The sequence below is a fragment of the Phyllopteryx taeniolatus genome, chromosome 5 (assembly GCF_024500385.1).
Source record: "Phyllopteryx taeniolatus isolate TA_2022b chromosome 5, UOR_Ptae_1.2, whole genome shotgun sequence".
Taxonomy (NCBI): Eukaryota; Metazoa; Chordata; class Actinopteri; order Syngnathiformes; family Syngnathidae; genus Phyllopteryx; species Phyllopteryx taeniolatus.
Genome location: NC_084506.1, coordinates 814004 through 840308, shown reverse-complemented (window position 1 = coordinate 840308; position 26305 = coordinate 814004). Strand labels below are relative to the sequence as shown.

The following is a 26305-nucleotide window of genomic DNA, read 5'->3' as shown; positions in this document are numbered from 1 at the left end:
TTATTTATCTGTTTTAGACTGACACAACATCTCAATTGAACTGTAGTCCTCTGGAGACACTGCTAGATATAACAGTGTGCCATCTGCATACCTATGCTAGTCAACATTAAGGTTCTGAAGAATTCTACCCAAGGATAGCATGTACAGGCTGAACAAGAGGGGTCCAAGAACTGACCCTCGAGGGAGCCCATAGGTCATTTAAGGACTTCCATTTAGTCCTACCCATATTTCCAACCTGTTCACCAACCAGTATATTATGATCCACCTTGTCAAAAGCCACACTGAGATCCAACAAGAATAGAATTGACAACTTTCCCGATTCAGTATTCAACCTTATATCATTTAGCACTTTGATAAGAGCTGATTCTGTACTGTGATGAGTTCAGAAACCTGATTGAAATTTGTCAAAAAGTCAATTTAAGTTAAAAAAATTGCTAAGTTCATTAAAAATAACTTTCTCGACAATCTTGGCTATAAAGGAGAGGTTTGAGATGGATCTATAGCTTGCTAACATGGACGCGTCCAGTGGTCTATTTTATTTTTTATTTTTTTCTTAGAAAAGGCTTCATGGCAGCTACTTTAAGAGCTTTAGGAAACTCGCCTGACTGAAGTGAGCAAAGGATTATTTTCTGCAAATCACCGAGCACAGACTTTGAGTTAGTTTTGAAAAAGCCAGATGGTATTGAGTCAAGACAGCTCGTTGTTGGTTTCAGCTGCTGAATCGTTTTCTCTACAGTTTTTTTGGTCAACTGTATCAAATTCTGAAATGGTAATAGACTTTTTTCCTGGGTGGCTTCAGCTGTAGCATAATTTTGCTGATTTGTGCTGAGCTATAACCTGATGGATTGTATTTTTTCACTAAAATAAGCAAATTTATTGCATGTATCTGTGGTGAGGAGTTCTGGCGACCCCTAATAGGACAAGTCAAAGGGAAAAGAAGATGTTCCTAAACTACAGAGCATTATTATTTTTGATATTGCTGGCAAAATATTACAACTTCATCTTGTCAGATACTCCACAATTCTCACTCAGACTTGTAGTGTAAGTAATTAAATTCAAATAAACAGAAACTATGAAACAATAGTGGAATTACTGAAATGGGACTATTTGGAATTTTAGCAAGTTCATGTTCATGTGTCCCTCCAGACCCCTTCCAAACCAACCCGAAATCAATGCCACCACATTGCGCCAAAGCTGTCGGGAAGTCACAGAAACGGGGAAGAGAGGTCGCTCACGCCGCCTGAAGAGTGCACTCTCCTCGAGGAAGCAGGTCTGCCTCACTCGCACAATTACACTTTACCCATCAACCCGTTCTGCTTAAACATTTGTCGTGAGACCCCTTTTTATTCTTTAACTTTTTGTTGTACCGAAGTTCCCAGTTATAATCTTGATTCGTGCGGTCTGCAACATCTCAAGGATGGAGTGAGATAGATTTTTTTTCTTTCTTTGTGTTTGGCAAAGCAGTGGTGCGCTGAACACACACAGAAAACAAGGAAACAGAAAAGAAGCATCATATCATCTTCTCTCAGTGGTTAGCCATGGTCAGGCATCACTTACGTCTAATCTGCAAATTGTCAACAAGTCGAATTGGAGAGCTCGGTAGTGAAGTGAAACCAATATTGTCATTTGTGGGTGAAAATCCAAGGTTGCAAAAGTAGTCACACTGCACTCAAGTACAGACAATGGCCTCTCGGCCAGGCGATTAAATGGCTCTCCCCCTTTTTTTGCATTCCAAAGGAATGATTCCATACGTGGTGTGGGGCGTGCCTTTAAGTTGCCGCATAAATAGTTGAGTTTTCCACACAAACACTTGCTAGTGCGTCCTAAGCTTTGTTGCATGAACTGATGCTTGAATGAGAGGTGAAACGTCTTCTAAGACTAATAGAATAGTGCAGCTGCGATTGATTCAATGCCCTGAGAATGAAATTACCTGAATGAATGAGAATATTCACAGGCATGCACTCAAGTGTGCAAAAAAAAAAGATCGTTTTATCCGGTGTTGCTTCTGTGCATGTTCCTGCTGTGCATGTCTTGACCTCAGAGGGCCAGTGCGTGCGTGCGTGTGCGCGTGCGCGTGTGTGTGTGTGTGTGTGTGTGTGTGTGTGTGTGTGTGTGTGTGTGTGTGTGTGTGTGTGTGTGTGTGTGTGTGTGTGTGTGTGTGTGTGTGTGTGTGTGTGTGTGTGTGTGTGTGTGTGTGTGTGTGTGTGTGTGTGTGTGTGTGTGTGTGTGTGTGTGTGTGTGTGTGTGTGTGTGTGTGTGTGTGTGTGTGTGTGTGTGTGTGTGTGTGTGTGTGTGTGTGTGTGTGTGTGTGTGTGTGTGTGTGTGTGGGCGCGGCTGTGACTCAGTAGGTAGAGCAGGTCGTCCAGTGATCTAAGGGTAGCTGGTTCGTATCCCGGCTCCGACTGTCTGCATGTCGAAGTGTCCTTGGGCAAGACACTGAACCCTAATTTGTCCCGAGTGGGCCTGGCAGTGCCTTTCATGGCAGCAGTCGGCCATTGGTGTATGAATGGGTGAATGTGATCCTTTGTAAACCTCTTTAAGCACTGTGATAGTGTAGATAAAGCGTTGATAAGTGCAGTCCATTTACCAAAGTTCATTATTTTGAGAGATCCAAGTGTCGAAAGTTTGATGCTAATTTCCGTTACCTCGTCAATGGTGTTTTTCATTCATTGTGTGTTAGCTTTGAGCTAGCCATTTTTGTGAACACAAATGAAGACACATAGTTTGTGATTTATTTGAACATTCAATAGGTGTAATTCTTTTGTTATGTGTTTAGATTTACAGTGAACTTCAACTGGAGTGTCAATAAACGACTTTAAGCAAGCAACATTCACTCTTACTCCTTGCTATTATGTTAGTACCTTAGCAAGCTGTTATTGTGATGAAGTGTCTTCATTGGTCTTTGTGAGAAGAACATTTTGTTGGGTAGGAAGCGTAGATTTGCGAAGTGAATCGACGGGAGCGGCATTCAGAATCCTTTCTTACGGAGCTTAACCTGCACTCCGGCTCACTTCACTTTGTGGGGTTGCCTTTGCCTCCATGCACTGTGGATCGCAGGAGGGGCTGGGGGCACATGCAAGAACGATCGTGCATTTTGGGGATAGATTCATGAGGTCCTAGGGCTCGAGACTGCAACCAAAATGGTCGCATATGCGACCCTTTTTTCAGTATGCGTGAACAGAAATTTCATCTGGTCGCACTTGCGCGAGCGCCTGTTTTAATGCTCCATTTAACACAGTGTCACTATATAAGGTGTGGTGGTTGAAAGTTGCCATCTTTTTCACTGCCTTAGTCAATCTCTTCCACCTGCACACTCTCCAAAGAGAGCACCATCTAGTTATTATGAATGGCCAACAGGCATGTGCATCCGCGTGTGTGAGGCCCCATCGCCATGGCGAGAGCGAGCCTCTTGTGGCGGAGCAGTTGTGAGCTGGATAAACTCAGTGCTCGTGGAATGGCCCCCTCCTCCATTGGCCGAAGAGGTGTAACCGACAAGGCTGCGGATAGTACTGGTACCCACTCAGATTCATAATAGGGGCTTTTCCACCAACCAGCCCAGGAACTATGAGTTCCTGGTAGCAAAAGGTTCCTGTGGCCATTGCGGTTTGTGTTTCCATCGCACTAATTAGTTCAGGATAGCTTAAGCAAATGAGGCTGATGTTGCTCGTTACTGACACTTACTGGATCTAAAAAAAATGCTGGTATTTCAAGCGTTCAATGTCTTATTCTATATCTTAATCTAACTTTCGAATATTTTTGATAACTTTAAAGCCTAACCCTTTATCCAGTTGAGGCAATTGATAATTTATTCACATTTGCATTGCCAACCTGGCTGCAGACAGTTTTTGAGGTAGGGAGTTTTATTACACACAGTTACGTCCATCCATTTTCATTACCGCTTATCCTCACTAGGGTCGCAGGCTGCTGGAACCTATCCCAGCTATCTTCGGGCGGGAGCCGGGGTACACCATGAACCGGTCGCCAGCCAATCGCAGGGCACATAGAAACAAACAACCATTCACACTCACATTCACACCTACGGGCAATTTAGAGTCTTCAATCAACCGACCACGCAGGTTTTTGGGATGTGGGAGGAAACCGGAGTGCCCGGAGAAAACCCACACAAGACACACAGGTACATTTCAATAAATTAGCCCCTAATGACATCGATCCGTACCATCCACTTTTTAAGCACCCACCTCCTGAAGTCGGATCTTCAACTCGACAAGGGAGACGAATCTTACAAGCCCGACATGGAACTCATGCTATCTGCATCTCACGTAAAACACTACCTGTATAGTTACATGTTTTGTTGTATGTTTGTAAGGCAGAGAAGCGCTGGGAGCACACAACCCTGGCCTTATGTGTCGCGAGTTTCAGTAGAAATTGTACATGCCGTACACTGTAAAACATGAGGTGGTTGCTAAAATGGAGTAACAATTTACACTGTACTCAGATATTTGTAACTTAATCTCTACTATCTAGATACGTCTAGTGGCATGTACTCAACACTAGCTGAATTGAAATACCTTCTAAATATCCATGGAAAGAGTTACATCCTTTTCTTTTCTTTTTTAACTTTGTACCAACACCAATATTTTTATAGCATGCAGCCAGTGACTAAGGTCCTTAAAAACATGTTTCCAGCGGTACGGTGCCTGTTGTATTGTTCAGAAAGAAATAAGAAACAAAAAACTAAATCCTAATAATACTACTTATGTTAGTTAACATGTGAATTTCATGTAGTTTACATAATTATTGTTATTGATGTAAATGTGTTGTTGTTGATTAAACTACTTTTCATACACAAACGTTAAAATGTTAAAAACATTGTGTAATTAGCATAAGTTTTGGGGGGTGATTAGCATTCCAGAAGACTTTCATCATGTATGACTAGGGTTGATAAGGTGGGCATTTTGATAAAAAATCAATTGTTTAGCCATGATTTCCAATACAAATTCTGCAATGTATATATATATATATATATATATATATATATATATATATATATATATATATATATATATATATATATATATATATATATATATATTTAAAAACACCAACAAGAAAGTGAAGCTTTCTTTGGTTAGAAAGCTTGGTCACAGCTGCTGGTCATGCCGCCACCAAAAGGTTAATGACCAAAAATGACCACCGGTGCACAAGTCTCATTCAGAGTTACTAAAATTATTTGACTGCAGTGATTACCTTAAAAGGTTATGCAACAAACTATTAAGTTAAGGGTGCAATCCTTTTTTCTAGGCCAGTTCACTGAAAAATATCTGCTGGATCACAAAAATAAAGTAATGATGATTTTCATGATTTCTAGTTATTATTATTTGCCAGTTTCAAATAATTACAGTGAACATTGTGGGGTTTCTTTCTTCAATTGCACGGTACCAACGATTTTGTCCATGTGTAACTGTTTGAAAATGACTTCTATCAGACGCCTCGATGAAACCAGCAGTCTGATCCAAACCACACACTCCTCAATAATCCAATAGGTTCATGCTTTGAGATCTTTACCTTACCAAGCAAATTATTTCATCTTGGATAGATATGGAGTCACTGTATGTGTTCCTGTCTGAGCACTGTGCCAGAGGTCTGAGTTTTAAAAGATTACAATCTCCTGTAGTCAAGGGCCTCCATCTAACAGCAGAAGATTTGCATAATGTGATTTTGGATTTACAAAGAAGTGTGCTTAATACTTCTCATGATTTTACCCTCTCAGTTCTTCAACAGACACTTTACACTCTTTCATTCATCATTTCATAGCCAAACTTATTCTGATAGGATATTGATAAACTTTTGCACGCTGAAGAATTGCGCTATTATGAATGGAGATTAAAACAGTGTGTTTTCATATTTCTAAACAGTTTTAATCTTATTTGAGTCCATGGCTATGATCTTCTGATGTGCATCTTGAAGAAGAAGATATAGGGTCATTGTTGCTTGCTGCATTTTGACAGCACAGTGAGCTAAATATATTTCATATTTTTCATTCAGGGGGCAGAGCTATTCTTCAATTCCTGCAGTCTCTTATTTTCTTGTTATGTTGGACCTCAGAAGCCTGCCACCACATTATTAATCTGCATATTTAAAATGACCCAATGCTGTTCTGCTTATTATGACATAATTAGAAAGCTTCCCCTCCCCTGTTAAATCAAACATTTTGCTGTGCATACACATTCGTGCTCTTTATCTACCTGCTGAGGTGGCTGCAGCTGGCTTACCACACAGCCTGGACTTGGAACCTTATCTCAAAACACACTTATGACATGCCTCCTCTCAGCAAAAATAGTGAGAGGCACACTGCTTGGTTTTTCCATTTTTCTTCCCTTGGTGGAGAAAAGACAGACAGCTGCCTGAAAGGAAGCATGCACACTTGATTTGAAAAGTCATGGCACAACAAAGGTGGGATGATGGCTTTTCCAACAAAAAAATGAGGGCTAGAGCAAAGAGCGGTAGGAGGTAAAGCTGTTACCGCATTATTACAGACTGATAAAGCTAATCACTGGAGGCTGACAGACGGACTTTATTTCCCCCTTTGGCTCTGTGGTGTTCAGAAATGTCTGAGCTGTTACCATGGTCACTGTGTGATCGTGGGGAAGTGTTGGGAGGAGTAAGCCAAGGCAAGATGTACACAAACACACATACACAGCCTTTTGACATGAAGTTGAATGATACTAAATGTTACTGCAGTTTTTTACATTTTCAACTTCTGGAGTGATCTTAAGAATGTCAGGTTTGTCTTCTTCTTGTTCTTCTTCTTTCTTCTTCTTCCACACCGCAACACCCTTTTTCATATAGGCCTACAGTATATTCTGCATCCTCCTCTATTACCAACTGCCCTCATGTCTTGATATCACTCAACCTTCTCTTGGGTCTTCCTCTAGCCCTCTTGCCTGGTAAGAGCAATCATCCTTCTACTAATATACTTACTATGTCTCCTCTGAACGTGTCCAAACAATTGAAGTATGGTCTCTGTAACTTTGTCTCGAAAACATTTAACCTTGGCTGTACCTCTGATGAGCCAATTTCTAATTTTACTGGTCATCCTGTTCAACCTGTTCTCTCCGAAAGAGACCTTCAACATCTTAATTTCCACTGTCTCTTAAGACGTACAACATGGCTCGCCTTATAAACCTTCCTTCTTCATCAAAGTAGAGACTCTTCTATCCCATAACACAATTGACATTTTCCTCCATCCATTCCAGTCTGCTTGGATCTGTTTTTTTAAATGTATTTTTTTTTAACTTTCTTTCGACACTCACCATTACTCTGGACCGTTGACCTGAGGTATTTGAAGTCTTCCACTCTTGCTATCTCTTCTCCCTGTAGCCTCAGTCTTCCCCGCCACCCCTCTCATTCATGAACATACTGTATATTCCAGTGACATGGGATTGAGATTCATTGCTGGTGAGACATATTAGTTGAGTCAGATTTACAAATTTGTGAGCCAAACAGTGCTGTAGTTGACATTAAATTAGCAGCCTGACATAAAAAAAATGTGAAAATAAAGAAAAAATAGATCATCATTCTTTACATATATTTAAAATTTGGAGTGATGCCTTTCCAGTGGTTTTGTTACAAAACAAATTCTTACAACTCTTTGTGATCGTTCAGTGTATACGAAACTGTAACTTTATTAGTCCCACAATGGGGAAATTTGCAATGTGTATGTTGTTAACTAAGGTATTCTGATCCGTCCATGTGTACTGACATTAATAAAAATGATAATTCCTTTTATAAATCCAAGAAAAACCCACAGTGGTCACAGAAATAACTTGAATCTAACAGAAGTAATAATAAATAAAAATGTCATGAAAATTAACCAATGAAAATCTTTTGAATTGTGTTGTGAAATGTGTGTCATCACGGAGTTGATCATGCTGTTTGGGCTCATCAGGGCACGTCATCTAGTCTTTCTAGAAAACCTGAAGTACACCTCTGAGTTTTTCCAGAAGATCATTATGAACTTGGATGGACCCAAGCTAAATGCAAAGCTACACCAGCTAAAAATCTAAGTTTTTTTTTCATAAGGGACAGTCAGGGTGTGTGCTCACAGTCCAAGACTGTCATCGAAGATGCTTTTCTAGTACTTAAAATGTGTTAATTCAAGATGCACTAAACTGTGTTATTATATGAGTGACTGGACTGAAAGGTGTTTTATACAACTACAAAGAAGCTTAAAAATGTAAGCATGTAAAGTTCAAAATGCATTTCCAAAGAATTTATTTTTATTTTGTGAGTTTTCAATAAGGCATGGTGGCCGACTGGTTAGAGCATCTGCCTCACAGTTCTGAGGACCTGGGTTCAATCCCCGTAGGTGTGAATGTGAGTGCGTCTGTGTGGAGTTTGCATGTTCTCCCCGTGCCTGCGTGGGTTTTCTCTGGGCACTCCGGTTTCCTCCCACATCCCAAAAACATGCATGGTAGGCTAATTGACAACTCTAAATTGCCCGCAGGTGTGAATGTGAGTGCGAATGGTTGTTTGTTTGTATGTGCCCTGCGATTGACTGGCAACCAGTTCATGGTGTACCCCGCCTCCTGCCCGAAGATAGCTGGGATAGGCTCCAGCACGCCCGCAACCCTAGTGAGGAGAAGCGGCTCAGAAAATGGATGGATGGAATTTTCAATAAAAACACATTTACCAGATTTTGTGTTGTGTGAAATAAATTGTTGGGAGGGTTGAATGCTAAAATAATTTATTTTAGACTATTTATAATAATTTGAGTTGGACTGATGTGAATCAATTTAGGCCACTAAATGTACTTATTTTACTTTGGCTGTATTTGATCAAAATGGGTGTGGTTGACTCAATTATATCCAATTACACGGAACTACTAAATTTGAGTTGGAGTTACACAAATAAAATGGATGGAAAACCTGCCCAAAATTTATTTGTGTTCATCCAATAAGTAATTTTTTTGAGTGTGGATAAAAATGATGGTACCCTTAACTTAATATTGTACACAACCTTTTGAAGCAATCACTGCAACCAAATGATTTCATTTTTTTTTTTTTTACTTTCAATGAGACTTCTGCACCTCTCAGCAGTTATTTTGGCCCATTCTTCATGAGCAAACTGCTCCAGTTGTCTCAGGTTTGAAGGGTGCTTTCTCCAGACGACATGTTTCAGCTCCTTCCACAGATCAGGGCTCATAGCATACCTGCCAACTACTCCGGTTTTACCGTAATGAGTTTGGTTTTATAAAACCCATTCCGGGTTTCGGCTGCATAGATAAAAAATGTTTTTTTTTTCATTTAGAAAATTACTTATAAAATTCCAATTCCTTAAAAAAAGTTTTGTTTGTTTGATCGCGAAAGAGCCATACCGAAATTTATAACAATGACAATCGGCACTGCTTTGTGATAACTTCATGTTGACCCATTCCAAATACAAGAGGCTATTCATATGTCCACTGCCAAGCACAAGGCACCATTGTTTCCAAAGTTGAGAGAATACGCAATTATGCAATCAACCCGAGAAAAATCGCAAACAATTGTGAAACTGAAAAGAAAATTACAGACTTTCTGTATAGAATATTTCAAAGCATATCCAGGAATAATTATTCATTCAAGAAAGGGCAAGCGGCCGCTCAGCTCCGGGAGTTCCCAACGTCGGTTGTGTGGCGGTGTCTCCAAAGCGACGTGGAACACTGCTGCTAACTAGCAGATGTGCAAGGTATGTCAGCCCCCTCACAAATGGGCAACACGGTGTTTATTCATTTGAAGTAGTACCACCCAAGTGATTATGTGGAAAGCATAAAAATGCGAGCACAGTCAGCAGGGACGTTTTGGACCCAAAATTCAGCCTGGGAATTTAGATGAAGAGGGCCCCGGCACAACGGATGACAGAATTTATTTTTTGCAACGAAGCCCCGAATACTAACCAATGAGCGGTGACTGTGATTTCAGGTTTCATCATTTTTGCTGTATACACTGTATGCATAATACAATTGCCTACCCAGTACGGCAGCTTTACACACAGCATCTCTACCGGTCTGGTTATTGCTGCTTCCTGTTCCATTCTCTTCCTTCTCCCCCAATAACACCACCACATCTTCCTCCTCCTCCCCGTTCTCCAAGACCAGCACAACCTCCTCACTACCACCATGGGGTCACCCAGTCCCTCAATAACCCCTGTTGTGACCTTCACCCCTGATGGTGCTGCTGCTAATCAGAATCAGAACACTTTTGAGACATAAAGACTTTCATGGGTGTGTGTTCCGGTTTTTGTCTTCCCCCTGTTTCACACACACCTGGTCCTGAGAGCATCTTCACCACCTGTGCCTTGTTCACCCTAATTACCCCTTGTATTTAACCTCGTGTCTCATTCTCTCTCGTCGCCAGTTCGTTGTACCTTGTCGTCGCGTTCCAGCATTCCTTGTTTCCACGTCACAGACTCACAGTAAGACTTGACCCTGTTCCGATTATCGACCTCGCCTTTTTGCCTCATGTTTTTGGATACTGTTGCCTTTCTTGGATTGCCTGCCTGTGTACTGACCTAGCAATAAAGGGTTGCTAGTTATCTTGTAAAGCCGGTACATTTTTATTTTTGTTTTTGTTTTGACAATTGTGCAAAAGATGCAGAGTCCTCTAGCACTTAGAGCAGTTCGAATGACTAATATTACAATAGTCCGGTGTGTCCATTGTGCAAAGGGCGCCGAGACTTCAAGCGAGTCGTATGATAGTCTGGGACAATGTTGATTGTGCAAATGTTGCAGATATTCCTCAGTCAGTGTGCAAATGGATCAGATGCTACTCTGGCATGAGTGGCCAGTATTGGTCAACAACATATATGCAAATAGTGCAGCGTGGTGCGACTACTACAGTGAGTGCACGAGCAATATATAAATAGCCCGACAGAAATGTGACAACAAACTCAAGACAAAAAGACAAAGCATTGCCAGCATGTTGCAATGGAATTGTAGGTTAGGTGTTTAAGAACTTGATTGCAAGAGGGAAGAAGCTGTTGGAATGTCTGCTAGTTCGAGTTTGCATTGATCGGTAGCGCCTACCTGAGGGAAGGAGCTGGAAGAGCTGGATGTGGAGGGTCCGAGAGGATTTTGCACGCTCTTGTCTTAGTTCTGGCAACGTGCAAGTCCTCAAGGGTGGGTAGGGGGGTACTGACAATCCTTTCAACAGTTTTGATTGTCCGTTGCAGTCGGAGTTTGTCCTTTTTTGTAGCAGCACCAAACCAGACTGTGATGGAAGAACACAGGACTGATTTGATGACCGCTGTGTAGAACTGCCTCAGCAGCTCCTGTGGCAGGCTGTGCTTTCTCAGAAGCCGCAGGAAGTACATCTTCTGTTGGGCCTTTTTGAGGACGGAGTTGATGTTGATCGCCCACTTTAGGTCCTGAGAGACTGTAATTCCCAGGAACTTGAAGGTCTCGTCTGACACAAGGCAGCTGGACAGCGTGAGGGGCAGCTGTGGCGAAGGATGCCTCCTGAAGTCTACGATCATCTCTACAGTCTTGAGCGTGTTCAGCTCCAGGTTGTGTTGGCCGCACCACAGCTCCAGCCGCTCCACTTCCTGTCAATATGCAGACTCGTTACCATCCTTGATGAGGCCCATGGCAGTGGTGTCATCTGCAAACTTCAGGAGTTTGACAGCCAGGTGCGTTGAGGTGCAGTCGTTCGTATAGAGAGAGAAGAGCAGCGGAGAGAGGTCAAAACCTTGGGGCGCTCCAGTGCTGATGCTGTGTTTGGATGAGGTGGCCTCCCCCAGCCTCACCTGTTGTGTCCTGCCTGTCAGGAAGCTGTAAATCCACTGGCATATGGCAGGTGAGATGCTGAGCTGGAGAAGCTTGGAGGAAAGGAGTTCAGGGATGATGGTGTTGAAAACTGAGCTGAAGTCCACGAACAGGATCCTTGCGTAGGTCCCTGCACGGTCGAGGTGTTCTAGGATGAAGTGCAGTCCCAGGTTGACTGCATCATCTGCAGACCTGTTTGCTCGGTAGGCAAACTGCAGGGGGTCCAGCAGGGGGCCTGTGATGCTCTTGAGGTGGTCCAGCACGAGACGTTCAAAGGACTTCATGACCACAGATGTCAAGGCGACAGGCCTGTATTCATTTAGACACGAGATTGCAGGTTTCTTGTTGACTGGAATGATAGTGGAGTGTTTGAAACAGGATGGTACTTCGGACAGTTCCAGAGATCTATTGAAGATCTGAGTGAAGACTGGAGCGTGCTGGTCTTTGCAGACTTTGAGGCAGGATGGGGACACATGGTCTGGGCCTGACGCTTTGTTAATCTTTTGTTGTTTGTAATAATAATAATAATAATAATAATAGGAGTTATGTTCCCACCGGGGCCCCCCACTGGAGCCAGGCCTGGTGGTGGGGCTCGAAGGCGAGCGCCTGGTGGCCGGGCCTGCACCCATGGGGCCCGGCCGGGCACAGCCCGAAAGGGTAACGTGGGTCCCCCTTCCCATGGGCTCACCACCTGTGGGAGGGGCCATAGGGGTCGGGTGCAGTGTGAGCTAGGCGGTGGCCGAAGGCGGGGACCTTGGCGATCCGATCCCCGGCTACAGAAGCTGGCTCTAGGGACGTGGAATGTCACCTCTCTGGCAGGGAAGGAGCCCGAGCTGGTGTGTGAGGTCAAGAAGTTCCGACTCGATATAGTCGGACTCGCCTCCACACACACCTGGGGCTCTGGTACCAGTCCTCTCGAGAGGGGTTGGACTCTCTTCCACTCTGGAGTTGCCCATGGTGAGAGGCGCCGGGCAGGTGTGGGTATACTTATTGCCCCCCGGCTCGGCGCCTGTACGTTGGGGTTCACCCCGGTGGACGAGAGGGTAGCCTCCCTCCGCCTTCGGGTGGGGGGACGGGTCCTGACTGTTGTTTGTGCCTATGCACCAAACAGCAGTTCAGAGTACCCACCCTTTTTGGAGTCCTTGGAGGGGGTGCTGGAGAGCGCTCCCGCTGGGGACTCCATTGTTCTGTTGGGGGACTTCAATGCTCACGTGGGCAATGACAGTGAGACCTGGAAGGGCGCGATTGGGAGGAACGGCCCCCCCCGATCAGAACCCAAGCGGTGTTCTGTTATTGGACTTCTGTGCTCGTCACGGATTGTCCATAACGAACACCATGTTCAAGCATAAGGGTGTCCACACGTGCACTTGGCACCAGGACACCCTAGGTCGCAGTTCGATGATCGACTTTGTGATCGTGTCATCGGACTTGCGGCCGCATGTCTTGGACACTCGGGTGAAGAGAGGGGCGGAGCTGTCAACTGATCACCACCTGGTGGTGAGTTGGCTCCGATGGTGGGGGAAGATGCCGGTCCGACGTGGCAGGCCCAAACGTATTGTGAGGGTCTGCTGGGAACGTCTGGCAGAATCCCCTGTCAGAAGGAGTTTCAACTCCCACCTCCGACAGAACTTTGCTCATGTTCCGGGGGAGGCGGGGGACATCGAGTCCGAGTGGACCATGTTCCGCGCCTCCATTGCTGAGGCGGCCGACCGGAGCTGTGGCCGTAAGGTGGTCGGTGCCTGTCGTGGCGGCAATCCCCGAACCCGTTGGTGGACACCAACGGTGAGGGATGCCGTCAAGCTGAAGAAGGAGTCCCATCGGGCCTTTTTGGCCTGTGGGACTCCTGAGGCAGCTGATGGGTACCGGCTGGCCAAGCGGAATGCAGCTCTGGTGGTCGCTGAAGCAAAAACCCGGGCATGGGAGGAGTTCGGTGAGGCCATGGAGAAAGACTTCCGGACGGCTTCGAGGAAATTCTGGTCCACCATCCGACGTCTCAGGAGAGGAAAGCAGTGCACCACCAACACTGTGTATAGTGGGGATGGGGCGCTGCTGACCTCGACTCGGGACGTTGTGAGTCGGTGGGGAGAATACTTCGAAGACCTCCTCAATTCCACCGACACGCCTTCCCATGGGGAAGCAGAGTGTGGGTTCTCTGAGGCGGGCTCTCCTATCTCTGGGTTTGAGTTCACCGAGGTAGTTAAAAAGCTCCTCGGTGGCAGGGCCCCGGGGGTGGATGAGATTCGCCCGGAGTTCCTAAAGGCTCTGGATGTTGTGGGGCTGTCCTGGTTGACACGCCTCTGCAACATCGCGTGGACATCGGGGACAGTGCCTCTGGATTGGCAGACTGGCGTGGTGGTCCCCCTTTTTAAGAAGGGGGACCGGAGGGTGTGTTCCAACTACAGGGGGATCACACTGCTCAGCCTCCCTGGTAAGGTCTATTCAGGGGTGCTGGAGAGGAGGGTCCGTCGGGAAGTCGAATCTCAGATTCAGTAGGAGCAGTGTGGTTTTCGTCCTGGCCGTGGAACGGCAGGGTCCTCGAGGGTGCATGGGAGTTCGCCCAACCAGTCTACATGTGTTTTGTGGACTTGGAGAAGGCGTTCGACCGTGTCCCTCGGGGAGTCCTGTGGAGAGTGCTTCGGGAGTATGGGGTACCGAACCCCCTGATATGGGCTGTTCGGTCCCTGTACGACCGGAGTCAGAGTTTGGTCCGCATATCCGGCAGTAAGTCGGACTCGTTCCCGGTGAGGGTTGGACTCCGCCAAGGCTGCCCTTTGTCGCCGATTCTGTTCATAACTTTTATGGACAGAATTTCTAGGCGCAGCCGAGGCGTAGAGGGGGTCCGGTTTGGTGGCCTCAGTATTGCATCTCTGCTTTTTGCAGATGATGTGGTTCTGTTGGCTTCATCAAGCCGTGACCTCCAACTCTCATTGGAGCAGTTCGCAGCCGAGTGTGAAGCGGCTGGGATGAGAATCAGCACCTCCAAATCTGAGACCATGGTCCTCAGTCGGGAAAGGGTGGCATGCCATCTCCAGGTCGGGGATGAGATCCTGCCCCAAGTGGAGGAATTCAAGTATCTTGGGGTCTTGTTCACGAGTGAGGGAAGAATGGAACGGGAGATCGACAGGCGGATCGGTGCAGCGTCTGCAGTGATGCGGACTTTGTATCGGTCCGTTGTGGTAAAGAAAGAGCTAAGCCGAAAGGCGAAGCTCTCAATTTACCGGTCGATCTTCGTTCCTATCCTCACCTATGGTCATGAGCTGTGGGTCGTGACCGAAAGAACAAGATCCCGGATACAAGCGGCCGAAATGAGTTTCCTCCGCAGGGTGTCCGGGCTCTCCCTTAGAGATAGGGTGAGAAGCTCGGTCATCCGGGAGGATCTCAGAGTAGAGCCGCTACTCCTCCGCATTGAGAGGAGCCAGATGAGGTGGCTGGGGCATCTGATTCGGATGCCTCCCGGACGCCTCCCTGGTGAGGTGTTCCGGGCATGTCCCACCGGGAGGAGACCCCGGGGACGACCCAGGACGCGCTGGAGAGACTACATCCTTCGGGAACGCCTCGGGATCCCCCCGGAAGAGCTGGATGAAGTGGCTGGGGAGAGGGTAGTCTGGGCGTCCCTGCTGAAGCTATTGCCCCCGCGACCCGACCCGGATAAGCGGTAGAGAATGGATGGATGGATGGAGGAGTTATGTTCTTAATACACGAAAGCAATCCATGTAAGAAAATGCCATAAATCACACACACACACACACACACACTTATGCAAGCACACGCACACACACACACACACGTACACAAACACACACGCACGCACGCACAGTTGGAGGGTTTACGATTTCTTGTATCAGAATCCCCTACTTGAGCCGTCACCTTGTCGTGGTGGAGGGGTTTGTGTGTCCCAGTGATCCGAGGAGCTAAGTTGTCTGGGGCTTTATGCCCCTGGCAGGGTCACCCATGACAAACAGGTCCTTGGTGAGGGACCAGACAAAGCACGGCTCAAAGACCCCTAATGATGACGACAAACAATGGATTTCGTTTTCCCTTGCCCGGACGCGGGTCACCGGGGTCCCCCACTGGAACCAGGCCTGGTGGTGGGGCTCGAAGGCGAGCGTCTGGTGGCCGGGCCTGCACCCATGGGGCCCGGTCGGGCACAGCCCGAAAGGGTAACGTGGGTCCCCCTTCCCATGGGCTCACCACCTGTGGGAGGGGCCATAGGGGTCGGGTGCAGTGCAAGCTGAGCGGTGGCCGAAGGCGGGGACCTTGGGGATTCGATCCCCGGCTACAGAAGCTGGCTCTAGGGACGTGGAATGTCACCTCTCTGGCAGGGAAGGAGCCCGAGCTGGTGTGTGAGGTCAAGAAGTTCCGACTAGATATAGTCGGACTCGCCTCCACACACAGCTTGGGCTCTGGTACCAGTCCTCTCGAGAGGGGTTGGACTCTGCTTTTACTGCTTTTTTACATAATGGCCAGGGGACTACAGATGAAAACTAGCCTTCTGGCTAATTCTGGCTTTTTTAACCATGTGTTTTATGAAATTGCATTGTCCCCTTTCAAAAATAAACTGATAAACTGAAACTCTCTTCCACTCTGGAGTTGCCCACGGTGAGAGGCGCCGAGCAGGTGTGGGTATACTTATTGCCCCCCCGGCTCGGCGCCTGTACGTTGGGGTTCACCCCGGTGGACGAGAGGGTAGCCTCCCTCTGCCTTCGGGTGGGGGGATGGGTCCTGACTGTTGTTTGTACCTATACACCAAACAGCAGTTCAGAGTACCCACCCTTTTTGGAGTCCTTGGAAGGGGTGCTGGAGAGCTCTCCCGCTGGGGACTCCATCGTTCTCCTAGGGGACTTCAATGCTCACATGGGCAATGGGAGTAAGACCTGGAAGGGGCGTGATTGGGAGGAACGGCCCCCCCGATCAGAACCCGAGCGGCGTTCTGTTATTGGACTTCTGTGCTCGTCACGGATTGTCCATAACGAACACCATGTTCAAGCATAAGGGTGTCCACACGTGCACTTGACACCAGGACACCCTAGGTCGCAGTTCGATGATCGACCTTGTGGTCGTGTCATCGGACTTGCGGGCGCATGTCTTGGACACTCGGGTGAAGAGAAGGGAGGAGCTGTCAACTGATCACAACCTGGTGGTGAGTTGGCTCCGATGGTGGGGGAAGATGACGGTCCGACGTGGCAGGCCCAAACGTATTGTGAGGGTCTGCTGGGAACGTCTGGCAGAATCCCCTGTCAGAAGGAGTTTCAACTCCCACCTCCGACAGAATTTTGCTCATTTTCCGGGGGAGTCGGGGGACATCGAGTCCGAGTGGACCGTGTTCCGCGCCTCCATTGCTGAGGCGGCCAACCGGAGCTGGGGCCATAAGGTGGAGGCAATCCCCGAACCTGTTGGTGGACACCAACGATGAGGGATGCCGTCAAGCTGAAGAAGGAGGCCTTTTTGGCCTGTGGGACTTCTGAGTCAGCTGATGGGTACTGGCTGGCCAAGCGGAATGCAGCTCTGGTGGTCGCTGAAGCAAAAACTCGGGTATTGGAGGAGTTCGGTGAGGCCATGGAGAAAGACTTCCAGACGGCTTCGAGGAAATTCTGGTCCACCATCCGGCGTCTCAGGAGAGGAAAGCAGTGCACCACCAACACTGTGTATAGTGGGGATGGGGCGCTGCTGACCTCGACTCGGGACGTTGTGAGTCGGTGGGGAGAATACTTCGAAGATCTCCTCAATTCCACCGACACGCCTTCCCATGAGGAAGCAGAGTGTGGGTTCTCTGAGGCGGGCTCTCCTTTCTCTGGGTTTGAGGTCACCGAGGTAGTTAAAAAGCTCCTCGGTGGCAGGGCCCCGGGGGTGGATGTGATTCGCCCGGAGTTGGAGTCGGAGCTGAGGATGTTGTGGGGCTGTACTGGTTGACACGCCTCTGCAACATCGCGTGGACATCGAGGACAGTGCCTCTGGATTGGCAGACTGGGGTGGTGTTCCCCCTTTTTAAGAAGGGGGACCGGAGGGTGTGTTCCAATTACAGGGGGATCACACTCCTCAGCCTCCCTGGTAAGGTCTATTCAGGGGTGCTGGAGAGGAGGGTCCGTCAGGAAGTCGAATCTCAGATTCAGAAGGAGCAGTGTGGTTTTCCTCCTGGCCGTGGAACAGTGGACCAGCTCTACACCCTCGGCAGGGTCCTCGAGGGTGCATGGGAGTTCGCCCAACCAGTCTACATGTGTTTTGTGGACTTGGAGAAGGCGTTCCACCATGTCCCTCGGGGAGTCCTGTGGGGGGTGCTTCGGGAGTTTGGGGTACCGAACCCCCTGATATGGACTGTTCGGTCCCTGTATGACCGGAGTCAGAGTTTGGTCCGTATATCCGGCAGTAAGTCGGACTCGTTCCCGGTGAGGGTTGGACTCCGCCAAGGCTGCCCTTTGTCGACGATTCTGTTCATAACTTTTATGGACAGAATTTCTAGGCGCAGCCGAGGCGTAGAGGGGTTCCGGTTCGGTGGCCTCAGTATTGCATCTCTGCTTTTTGCTGATGATGCGGTTCTGTTGGCTTCACCAAGCTGTGCGCTCCAACTCTGACTGGAGCAGTTCGCAGCACAGTGTGAAGCGGCTGGGATGAGAATCAGCACCTCCAAATCTGAGACCATGGTTGTCAGTCGGAAAAGGGTGGCATGTCCTTTCCAGGTCGGGGATGAGATCCTGCCCCAAATGGAGGAGTTCAAGTATCTTGGGGTCTTGTTCACGAGAGAGGGAAGAATGGAACGGGAGATTTACAGGTGGATCGGTGCAGCGTCCACAGTGATGCGGACTTTGTATCGGTCCGTTGTGGTAAAGAAGGAACTAAGACGAAAGGCGAAGCTCTCAATTTACCGGTCGATCTACGTTCCTACCCTTACCTATGGGCACGAGCTGTGGGTCGTGACCGAAAGAACAAGATCCCGGATACAAGCGGCCGAAATGAGTTTCCTCCGCAGGGTGTCTGGGCTCTCCCTTAGAGAGAGGGTGAGAAGCTCGGTCATCTGGGAGGATCTCAGAGTAGAGCCGCTGCTCCTCCACATCGAGAGGAGCCAGATGAGGTGGCTGGGGTATCTAATTCGGAGGCCTCCCGGACGCCTCCCCGGTGAGGTGTTCCGGGCACGTCTCACCGGGAGGAGAACCCGGGGGTAACCCAGGACACACTGGAGAGACTACGTCCTTCGGCTGGCCTGGGAACGCCTCGGGATCCCCCCGGAAGAGCTGGATGAAGTGGCTGGGGAGAGGGAAGTCTGGGCGTCCCTGCTAATGCTACTGCCCCCGCGACCCGACCCGGATAAGCGGTAGAAAATGGATGGATGGATGGATGTATCAGAATAATCCCGGTTATTTGGTCACATATCAAATATGTAAGTATACCTTAATTGCTTAAAGTGTAAATTACAAAGTCAGGTCACAGAGACTTGATCATTTTCTGATGGTGAGCAACAACAAGAATCAATAATGCTTGCAATATATAAGGACTAAAGTATTTAACAATTTTATATACCAAATCATTTGCATAACAAATGCATGGTCTGCTAGGTCGAACATTTTGCCATTCTCCCACTGTGCCCACCTGTAGTTGTGCTGCTGGATCCTTCCTCCACTGAAAAGATCCGTCAGCTTTGCACATTTTGGTTCACATCTGGTGTGGGCGTAGGGGGGCGTAGACGACCGGTTTCTGATTCTGTGGAAACTCCATCGCTGTAAATTGTGTTTAATGCGGTCTCTCTTCTCTACCTCCTTTCTACAGGTGACAAAGATGTTAGCTGTATTGGTGATCCTATTCGCTCTGCTGTGGATGCCCTATCGAACACTAGTTTTGATCAACTCTTTTGTGTCCACACCCTATCTGGATTCCTGGTTCCTATTATTTTGTCGGACCTGCATCTATGCCAACAGTGCAATCAACCCTGTGATATACAATGCCATGTCTCAGAAGTTTCGCTCAGCATTTCGTGGGCTGTACCACTGCAAGCAGCAAGAGGGAAAGCAGAGGACATTGTCAGCCATTCCTGCCGGCATCAGTACGACCCGTGACCCACCTAATAATATTAGTGGACCCAATGAAGAAACCAAAAGAGCCATTGTAAATATTGCTTCAGATTTAAGCACAAAACATAATGGAAATGGTCATCAAGCGACAAAGGTGATCAATGGCGACAAAGCAGACAATTTTATCAGATCAGCAGCTTATTGTTTAGATGTCAGTTCCATTGACATGTCCCTGCTAAGTGATGTGAAAGGGTCGCCATCAAACGATAACCAAGTTCATGTTCCTGACGCATAAAAAAAAAAACTCAGCTGGATGCTACGGTAATATATCGATGGGTAATGATTCATATACATTTGAAATACCCTTCTCCTGATTGATATAGAGTGGGTACAGAAAGTATTCAGACCCCCTTAAATGTTTCACTCTTTATTATATTGCAGCCATTTGCTAAAATAATTTAAGTTCATTTTTTTCCTCATTACCCCATATTGACAAAAAAAAAAACGGAATTATTGAAATATTTGCAGATGTATTAAAAAAGAAAAACTGAAATATCACACAGCCATAAGCCCGACTGGTGGAGAGCTGCAGTGATGGTTGACTTTCTAGAACTTTCTCCCATCTCCCGACTGCATCTCTGGAGCTCAGCTGCAGTGATCTTCGGGTTCTTCTTTACCTCTCTCACCAAGGCTCTTCTCCCCCGATTGCTCAGTTTGGCCGGACGGCCAGCTCTGAAGGGTTCTGGTTGTCCCAAACGTCTGTTCGGTCCCTGTACAACCGGTGTCAGAGTTTGTACGCTGGAGAGACTATGTCTCTCGGCTTGACTCAGAAGAGCTGGAGGAAGTGACTGGGGAGAGGGAAGTCTGGGCTTCCCTGCTGAAGCTACTGCCCCCGTGACCTGACCTCGGATAAGCGGAAGACAATGGATGGATGGAATTTTTTTTTTACGCCTGTTAGCTATTTTGGGAATGAAATCATTGTTGGGTGCCCAGCAGAAGCAGAGAGCTGTTATTTAATTTCTTGCTTTGGAAAGTGGAACAACCATTGAACATTTTCAAAATGTTGACAAAATGTGTATGGGGAAGCTGTAATAGGCTACAGTACAGTCAAAAAGTGGGTGTCCAGGATCAAAGGCGTAGAACAAGACCCTGCTTTGAGTGATCTTGCGTGACCTCCGTAACAAGAAAAGGATCGGCAGACCATCTTTAGCTAGGCAACGTTAAGAGAAGATCATATGCCCCTTGTCCATTGTACCGGTTCTACCCCCAACCAGCATTGCCGATTTTGAATCGCTGTCTTAACTTCACCGTAGTTAAGTTTTCCCTCACAGGAAAACACATTTCCAGGCTTAGCGAGCCGCACCGACGCGCCGCATCAAGCCATTTAAAAATAGTATATAAAGCATCAAATATTATGTTTTACATCAATACTGCGATTGGCTGGCGACCATTTCAGGGTGTACCCCGCCTCACGCCGTAAAATAGCTGGGATTGTCTCCAGCACGCCCGTGACCCTAGTGCGGATAAGCGGTACTGAAAATGGATGGATGGACATCATTACTTAACTATATTCATAATGTATAATGTACCTGTGGATGAAAAAGAAAAGCTTGTGACCAGAATGTACACGAACGTACGTACACGCTGGGTACGTTCAAATGAATAAAGCCAGCAAGCCTCCTTTCAAATATCCACACTCTCATTTTTATTCTCACCAACACCCTCTCTCTTTAGCAACCTCCTTCTTCCTTAACTATTAATCTATCCTTTTATTGTTTAAGGAATGTAATTAAGATACCGAATACACAGCATCAAACACCTATACAGGCTCGCCGGCAATACACTTGTGCAATCGCTCTGTGCGGGGATGCGTCGGCAACTCTACACGATGGGCCGGTCCATTCGGGTCCGACCACGTCGTGCAGTCTGCGGCAGGCTTAAAGCAGCTTTTGTTCTGTGGTCGACTGAGGAGGTGCGGGCATTTTTGTCCATAATGGCAGAAGATGAAATCCAGTGAGATGGAAGGCGCAACAAGAAATGAGTGCGTCACCTTCTTCTTGATCCCGCTCCAGTCCCTCCCACTTTTGATGGGTGCATGTTGTAAATGAAAAGCAACGGAGGCCAGGCTGGGCCAAGCGAGGCCGGGGCAGAGCGGGGCCAGGCCATTCTGGAACTTGTAACGGGAAAGCGGCAATAGAGTCACCATTGATGACATCACCATCATGTGTTATCATTGATGACATAACCCTACCCCCCATACACATTTTGCAACCTTTTGAAAAGGTTTAGTTGTGGTTCCTCTTCCAAAGCAAGAAAGTCAATCACAGCTCTCTGCTTCTGACGGGCATCCAACAATGACATCAGTCCCAAAATGGCTAACAGGAAGAGGACAGGCTTACACTAAACTTTTAAAAAGTAAAAGCGTGAAAATTTCGGGAAAAAAAATCAATTATTAGTTGTTTTCATTAATTTCGGTTCATTCCTGTTTTGTACTGAGCTGATCTGGATCCCTTTTTGCGGCTCTCTTTCACATCAAGAAGTTGATATACATTGCTTTTACTCTTTACTATGCTTCCTCTGATGTTCATTGCATGTTTTCCAGCTCAGCCTTGGTCTACACAAGATCCAGTGATTAAATCAACCGCTCTCAGGAGTCTCTCAGCTGACACAGTCGATGGCCGGCTGTATTAGCAGGTAACGCGCTACAGTGATTTTGATGTCACTTCTGGTATACAGCTGATAATGATTTTGCCCAACATGATGCCGCCCCTTATGTTGATAAATCATTCTGTTTAATCAGAGTTGTGTTATGACCAGTGCTGGCACATCCAGTACAATATAAGATTCTTGCTTTTAATTTTTCGGGGGTTTAGTTCCGAAACATACAATCTAGGGCAGGCCAAAGTAAATGCATGTGCTATTCTTTTAGAGGCTTTTATCATGTTTAAAACAAGGTCACGACTGAAAGATGCCTGCTAGACCAACCTGTTTCTCTGTAATGAGCGTTACCAAAATAGTATTTAATTGTGCTCTAGCTAACAATAGAGGTTGTGGATAGAGTATATTTTTGGTTGATGCTTAATCCATTCAGCAATTTATGTATTCACTAGTTTGAATAAACATTCTTTATGAAGCTATGGAATCCATTCCTTAGGGAAACGAAATGTTTTAATGTGTTAGAAGAATATAAACAGCTTTTATGAAGTTCTTTAAGAACACTGCCAGGAAAAAAAAATATATTATTCCTTTTCTTTTTCTGTTCTGTTCTTGATCTCGTATTATAATTATAATATTTAGTGTTGCCTGTTATGTGATTGGGTACTTTTACATCACTTTTCCTATCCATCCCGCCCAAAAATGTGTATTTGTTTGTTTGGCCTTAAAATAATGTATGATTATACTATCTGTATAGCAAGCAACTGTTCATGCTGATACAGACTGAAATAAGGCATGAATCTACACAAAAACTTACAATGTCACTGACAGTCAAATTCAATATTTGATCCAATATTTATAGCATTTCAGTTCTAACTTTGTCAAGCTGCTGTTTTTTCCATTGACCATTAAATTTTTTATTTTATTTTATTGTAACTTGCCCTATTTGGCGGTTCGGTCAAGCAGAATGGAGAATCTGTATCCCTTTTGTGCCAGAAAAGCTTTACTGTGCAACAGAGGATTTAGGATGTTTTTATACTGCCACAGTGGTTCTTTGTAATATGATGGATATTTATTGAAAATAGGTCACTGATGGTGTAGTGGTACACTCGCCTGACTTTGGTGCAGGCAGCGTGGGTTCAGTTCCCACTCAGTGACGGTGTGAATGTGAGTGTGGATGGTTGACTGTGTCTATATGTGCCCTGCGACTGACTGGCGACCAGTTCAGGGAGTAGTCCGCCTTTCGCCTGAAGTCAGCTGGGATAGGGTCCAGTGCCCCGTGACCCTATCCAGGATAAGCGGTGTTGAAAATGGATGGATGGATGGATTTATTGAAAATTTCAGTCGCACAGAACAAGGTCTTAAAGAGGAGGGACCGAAAAGAAAAAGGAGAGGACAAAGAGAAAATAACCACACACACACACACAAAAAGACAACACCAGCTATAGGAATCTAAACCAAACAAAGGATTATATGCATAACAGTGTTACATTGGATTCAAGTTTTCCACAGGACAGTAGTGCTACACCCTGTGAGGGAAGAACAGGACAATGTAGGACAGGACAGGAGGGGAAGAGAGCAGGACAAGGGTAGAGGAGTGTGGTGTGAGTGGCTATGTACATTCTTAACATCTGTAGAAATGGAGTGCAAGTGAGGGGACATCACAAGAAGTTTGCAATATCACAAAAGTTGTTTATGGCAATGAGGGGCTTGCTCCACACCAAGCAACTAAGTCCCAAGGGTGTGTGTCTGTGAACACATGCAAGGGAATTGACACCATCTTGCATGCACAATAAACATCAGAGGTGGAATTGCTGTGCCAGCACAATGGGGACAGAGGAACCCCACCCCACCCAGCCAACAAGGGAGGGCGGGCCCAGCGGCCCCCCCGAAAACGGCCTGGTCGAAAAAAACACCCACACCAAGGTATCCGCGGCGGTCCACCTGACCCACCGAAGCACCATTACATTTAGTTCATAAGTTAGGACTGCATTGTAAAAACAGCCCCTTATAGTGTAAAGTCTTTCTGAGTTGGTAATTTGTAAGTTTTGAAGTTTTGAGTCTCAGACTGTATTTCGGAAAATTTGTGTTTAGAGGGAAAAATGTAAAATATTATTTTAATTAAAATAATCTATGGAGAGAATTGCAAAATGCCTGTAATGAAATGTCAGACCTGATTACATTTTGTGTGATACAAATATGTATTGTGTATTGCTTTATTGACATCATTTAAAAGTCTGGGTTTCACAAGCTGAAGCGTTTATCAGCTGTGATAATCTGCCCTGGAAAGCTGCTTTTGTTGTATGGTATGTTCAATGCATTGTAAATATCTATATTTGAATATTTTGTGTTTTAAATTGACTTTATTCCTCCAATCTCTTTTAAATATTGTACTTGCAATTTGTGCATGCATAGAAACTTCTTCTCATTGAACCAATGTCAATAAATAGTGCAGGGAATCTCTTGGTCACAGCTCATTTCTAAATAAGTAAATACTGCTCAAAAGAAGCAGGAACTGATTGGCAATTAGTAAAACAATCCATACAAGATAATTGTTTTGTCTGTGGTGGGCACAGATAATTTCCTTCTTCTCCATGAGGTGGTGTCTGCAGCTCTCAGAAGTGGCTCAGTTAGGGCCATATTCTCCCGTTCACGCACAAGTCCTTTTTTACACGCATGGGCTTATGCACTTTTCATTTAAGCATATTCTCATGTCTAGACATCCATCGTACATAAGTTGTTAATAAACGAGGAAACACCAAAGAGGTGTGATTCATGGACAATGGAGGCTGGCTCAAAATGATCGAAGCATGGACTTTTCCATATACTTGTGAATGTCATTGAAATCCGCAAAAAGATAAATTACAAATGAAATATGAAAATGCCTTATATAGCAGATGTTTAGTCGGCCAGTCAGCACGTGCAGACCAGTCTGGCTGAACTTACACTTTGAACTTTTTTTTTTTTTTTAACTCAATACAAAATAAATCCATCCATCCATATTCTGAACCGCTTATCCTCACCAGGGTTGCAAGTGTGCTGGTGCCTATCAGAGCAGACTTTAGGGTGAGAGGCAGGGTACACCCAGAGCTGGTCTCCAGCAGATCACAGGGCACATATAAACAAGCAACCATTCACAGTCAGATTCACAACTACAGTCTATTTAGAGTCTTCAATTAACCTACCATGCATGTTCTTGGAATGTTGGAGGCAAGCGAAGTACCCAAAGACAACCTATGCAGGCACCGGAGAACATGCAAACCCCATACAGGAAGGCCGGATTTGAACCCAGAGTCTGTATCTGCCTTGAAGATGCGTAAAAGACAGACATCAGTCAATGGGAGAATCTGTGCAGCCAGAAAAGCGTGTGACTGCCCAACTTGTCCCTCTTATGCACATAGGAGAATAACACTGTATTGTGAGTAATTGCTACAATCACAGAACAAAGACGATCATTCACAACCAGGCTAGCCAAGTGGCTGCCTGATATGGTGAAGATAGGGGTGTGAGAGGTATTGTGTTAACTGCCGCATCTCGTTAACAGGCATAGGATATTATAAGCTTCACATTGTTTGTTTTGGGGAAAAAAACATGGTAATAGTTTTTTATTTCTTCATTTTTGTTTCTTTATTTTCTGAATAATACAGCAGGCACTGCACAGCTACCAGTTACTTTAATTCACTGCCAGTCCTCCATGTTAACATGGATATTTGAATTCAACAGCCGTCAATGGCAGTGAATGAGTAAAAGAAGCTGGCCGACTGGCTGCAAACGGTAAAAAATTAGGTGTTGGCCTAACGTTAAAATAGAAAGGTGTAACTATTTCCACTGATATTTTCAAGTCAGGCTGCACGTGTCCGACTGGTTAGAGCGTCTGCCTCACAGTTCT

At 46.1% G+C, this 26305-nt stretch overlaps 1 protein-coding gene across 2 annotated transcripts in view; it reads left to right on the top strand.

The window, feature by feature from the left end:
- trhr2 (thyrotropin releasing hormone receptor 2) overlaps positions 1-24865 on the top strand; it is a 32480-nt gene extending 7615 nt beyond the window's left edge. The window contains exons 5-7 of one of the 2 annotated variants that reach the window (XM_061774829.1): positions 1147-1270; positions 19520-19915; positions 22364-24865. In XM_061774829.1, coding sequence (XP_061630813.1) covers positions 1147-1270; positions 19520-19915; positions 22364-22393 — 550 coding nt within the window. In that variant the 3' untranslated portion in view covers positions 22394-24865. Of the gene's footprint in view, positions 1-1146; positions 1271-19519 lie in introns of both variants that reach the window. The other variant, XM_061774828.1, reaches the window with a different exon arrangement.
- The last annotated feature ends 1440 nt before the right edge of the window (positions 24866-26305 follow it).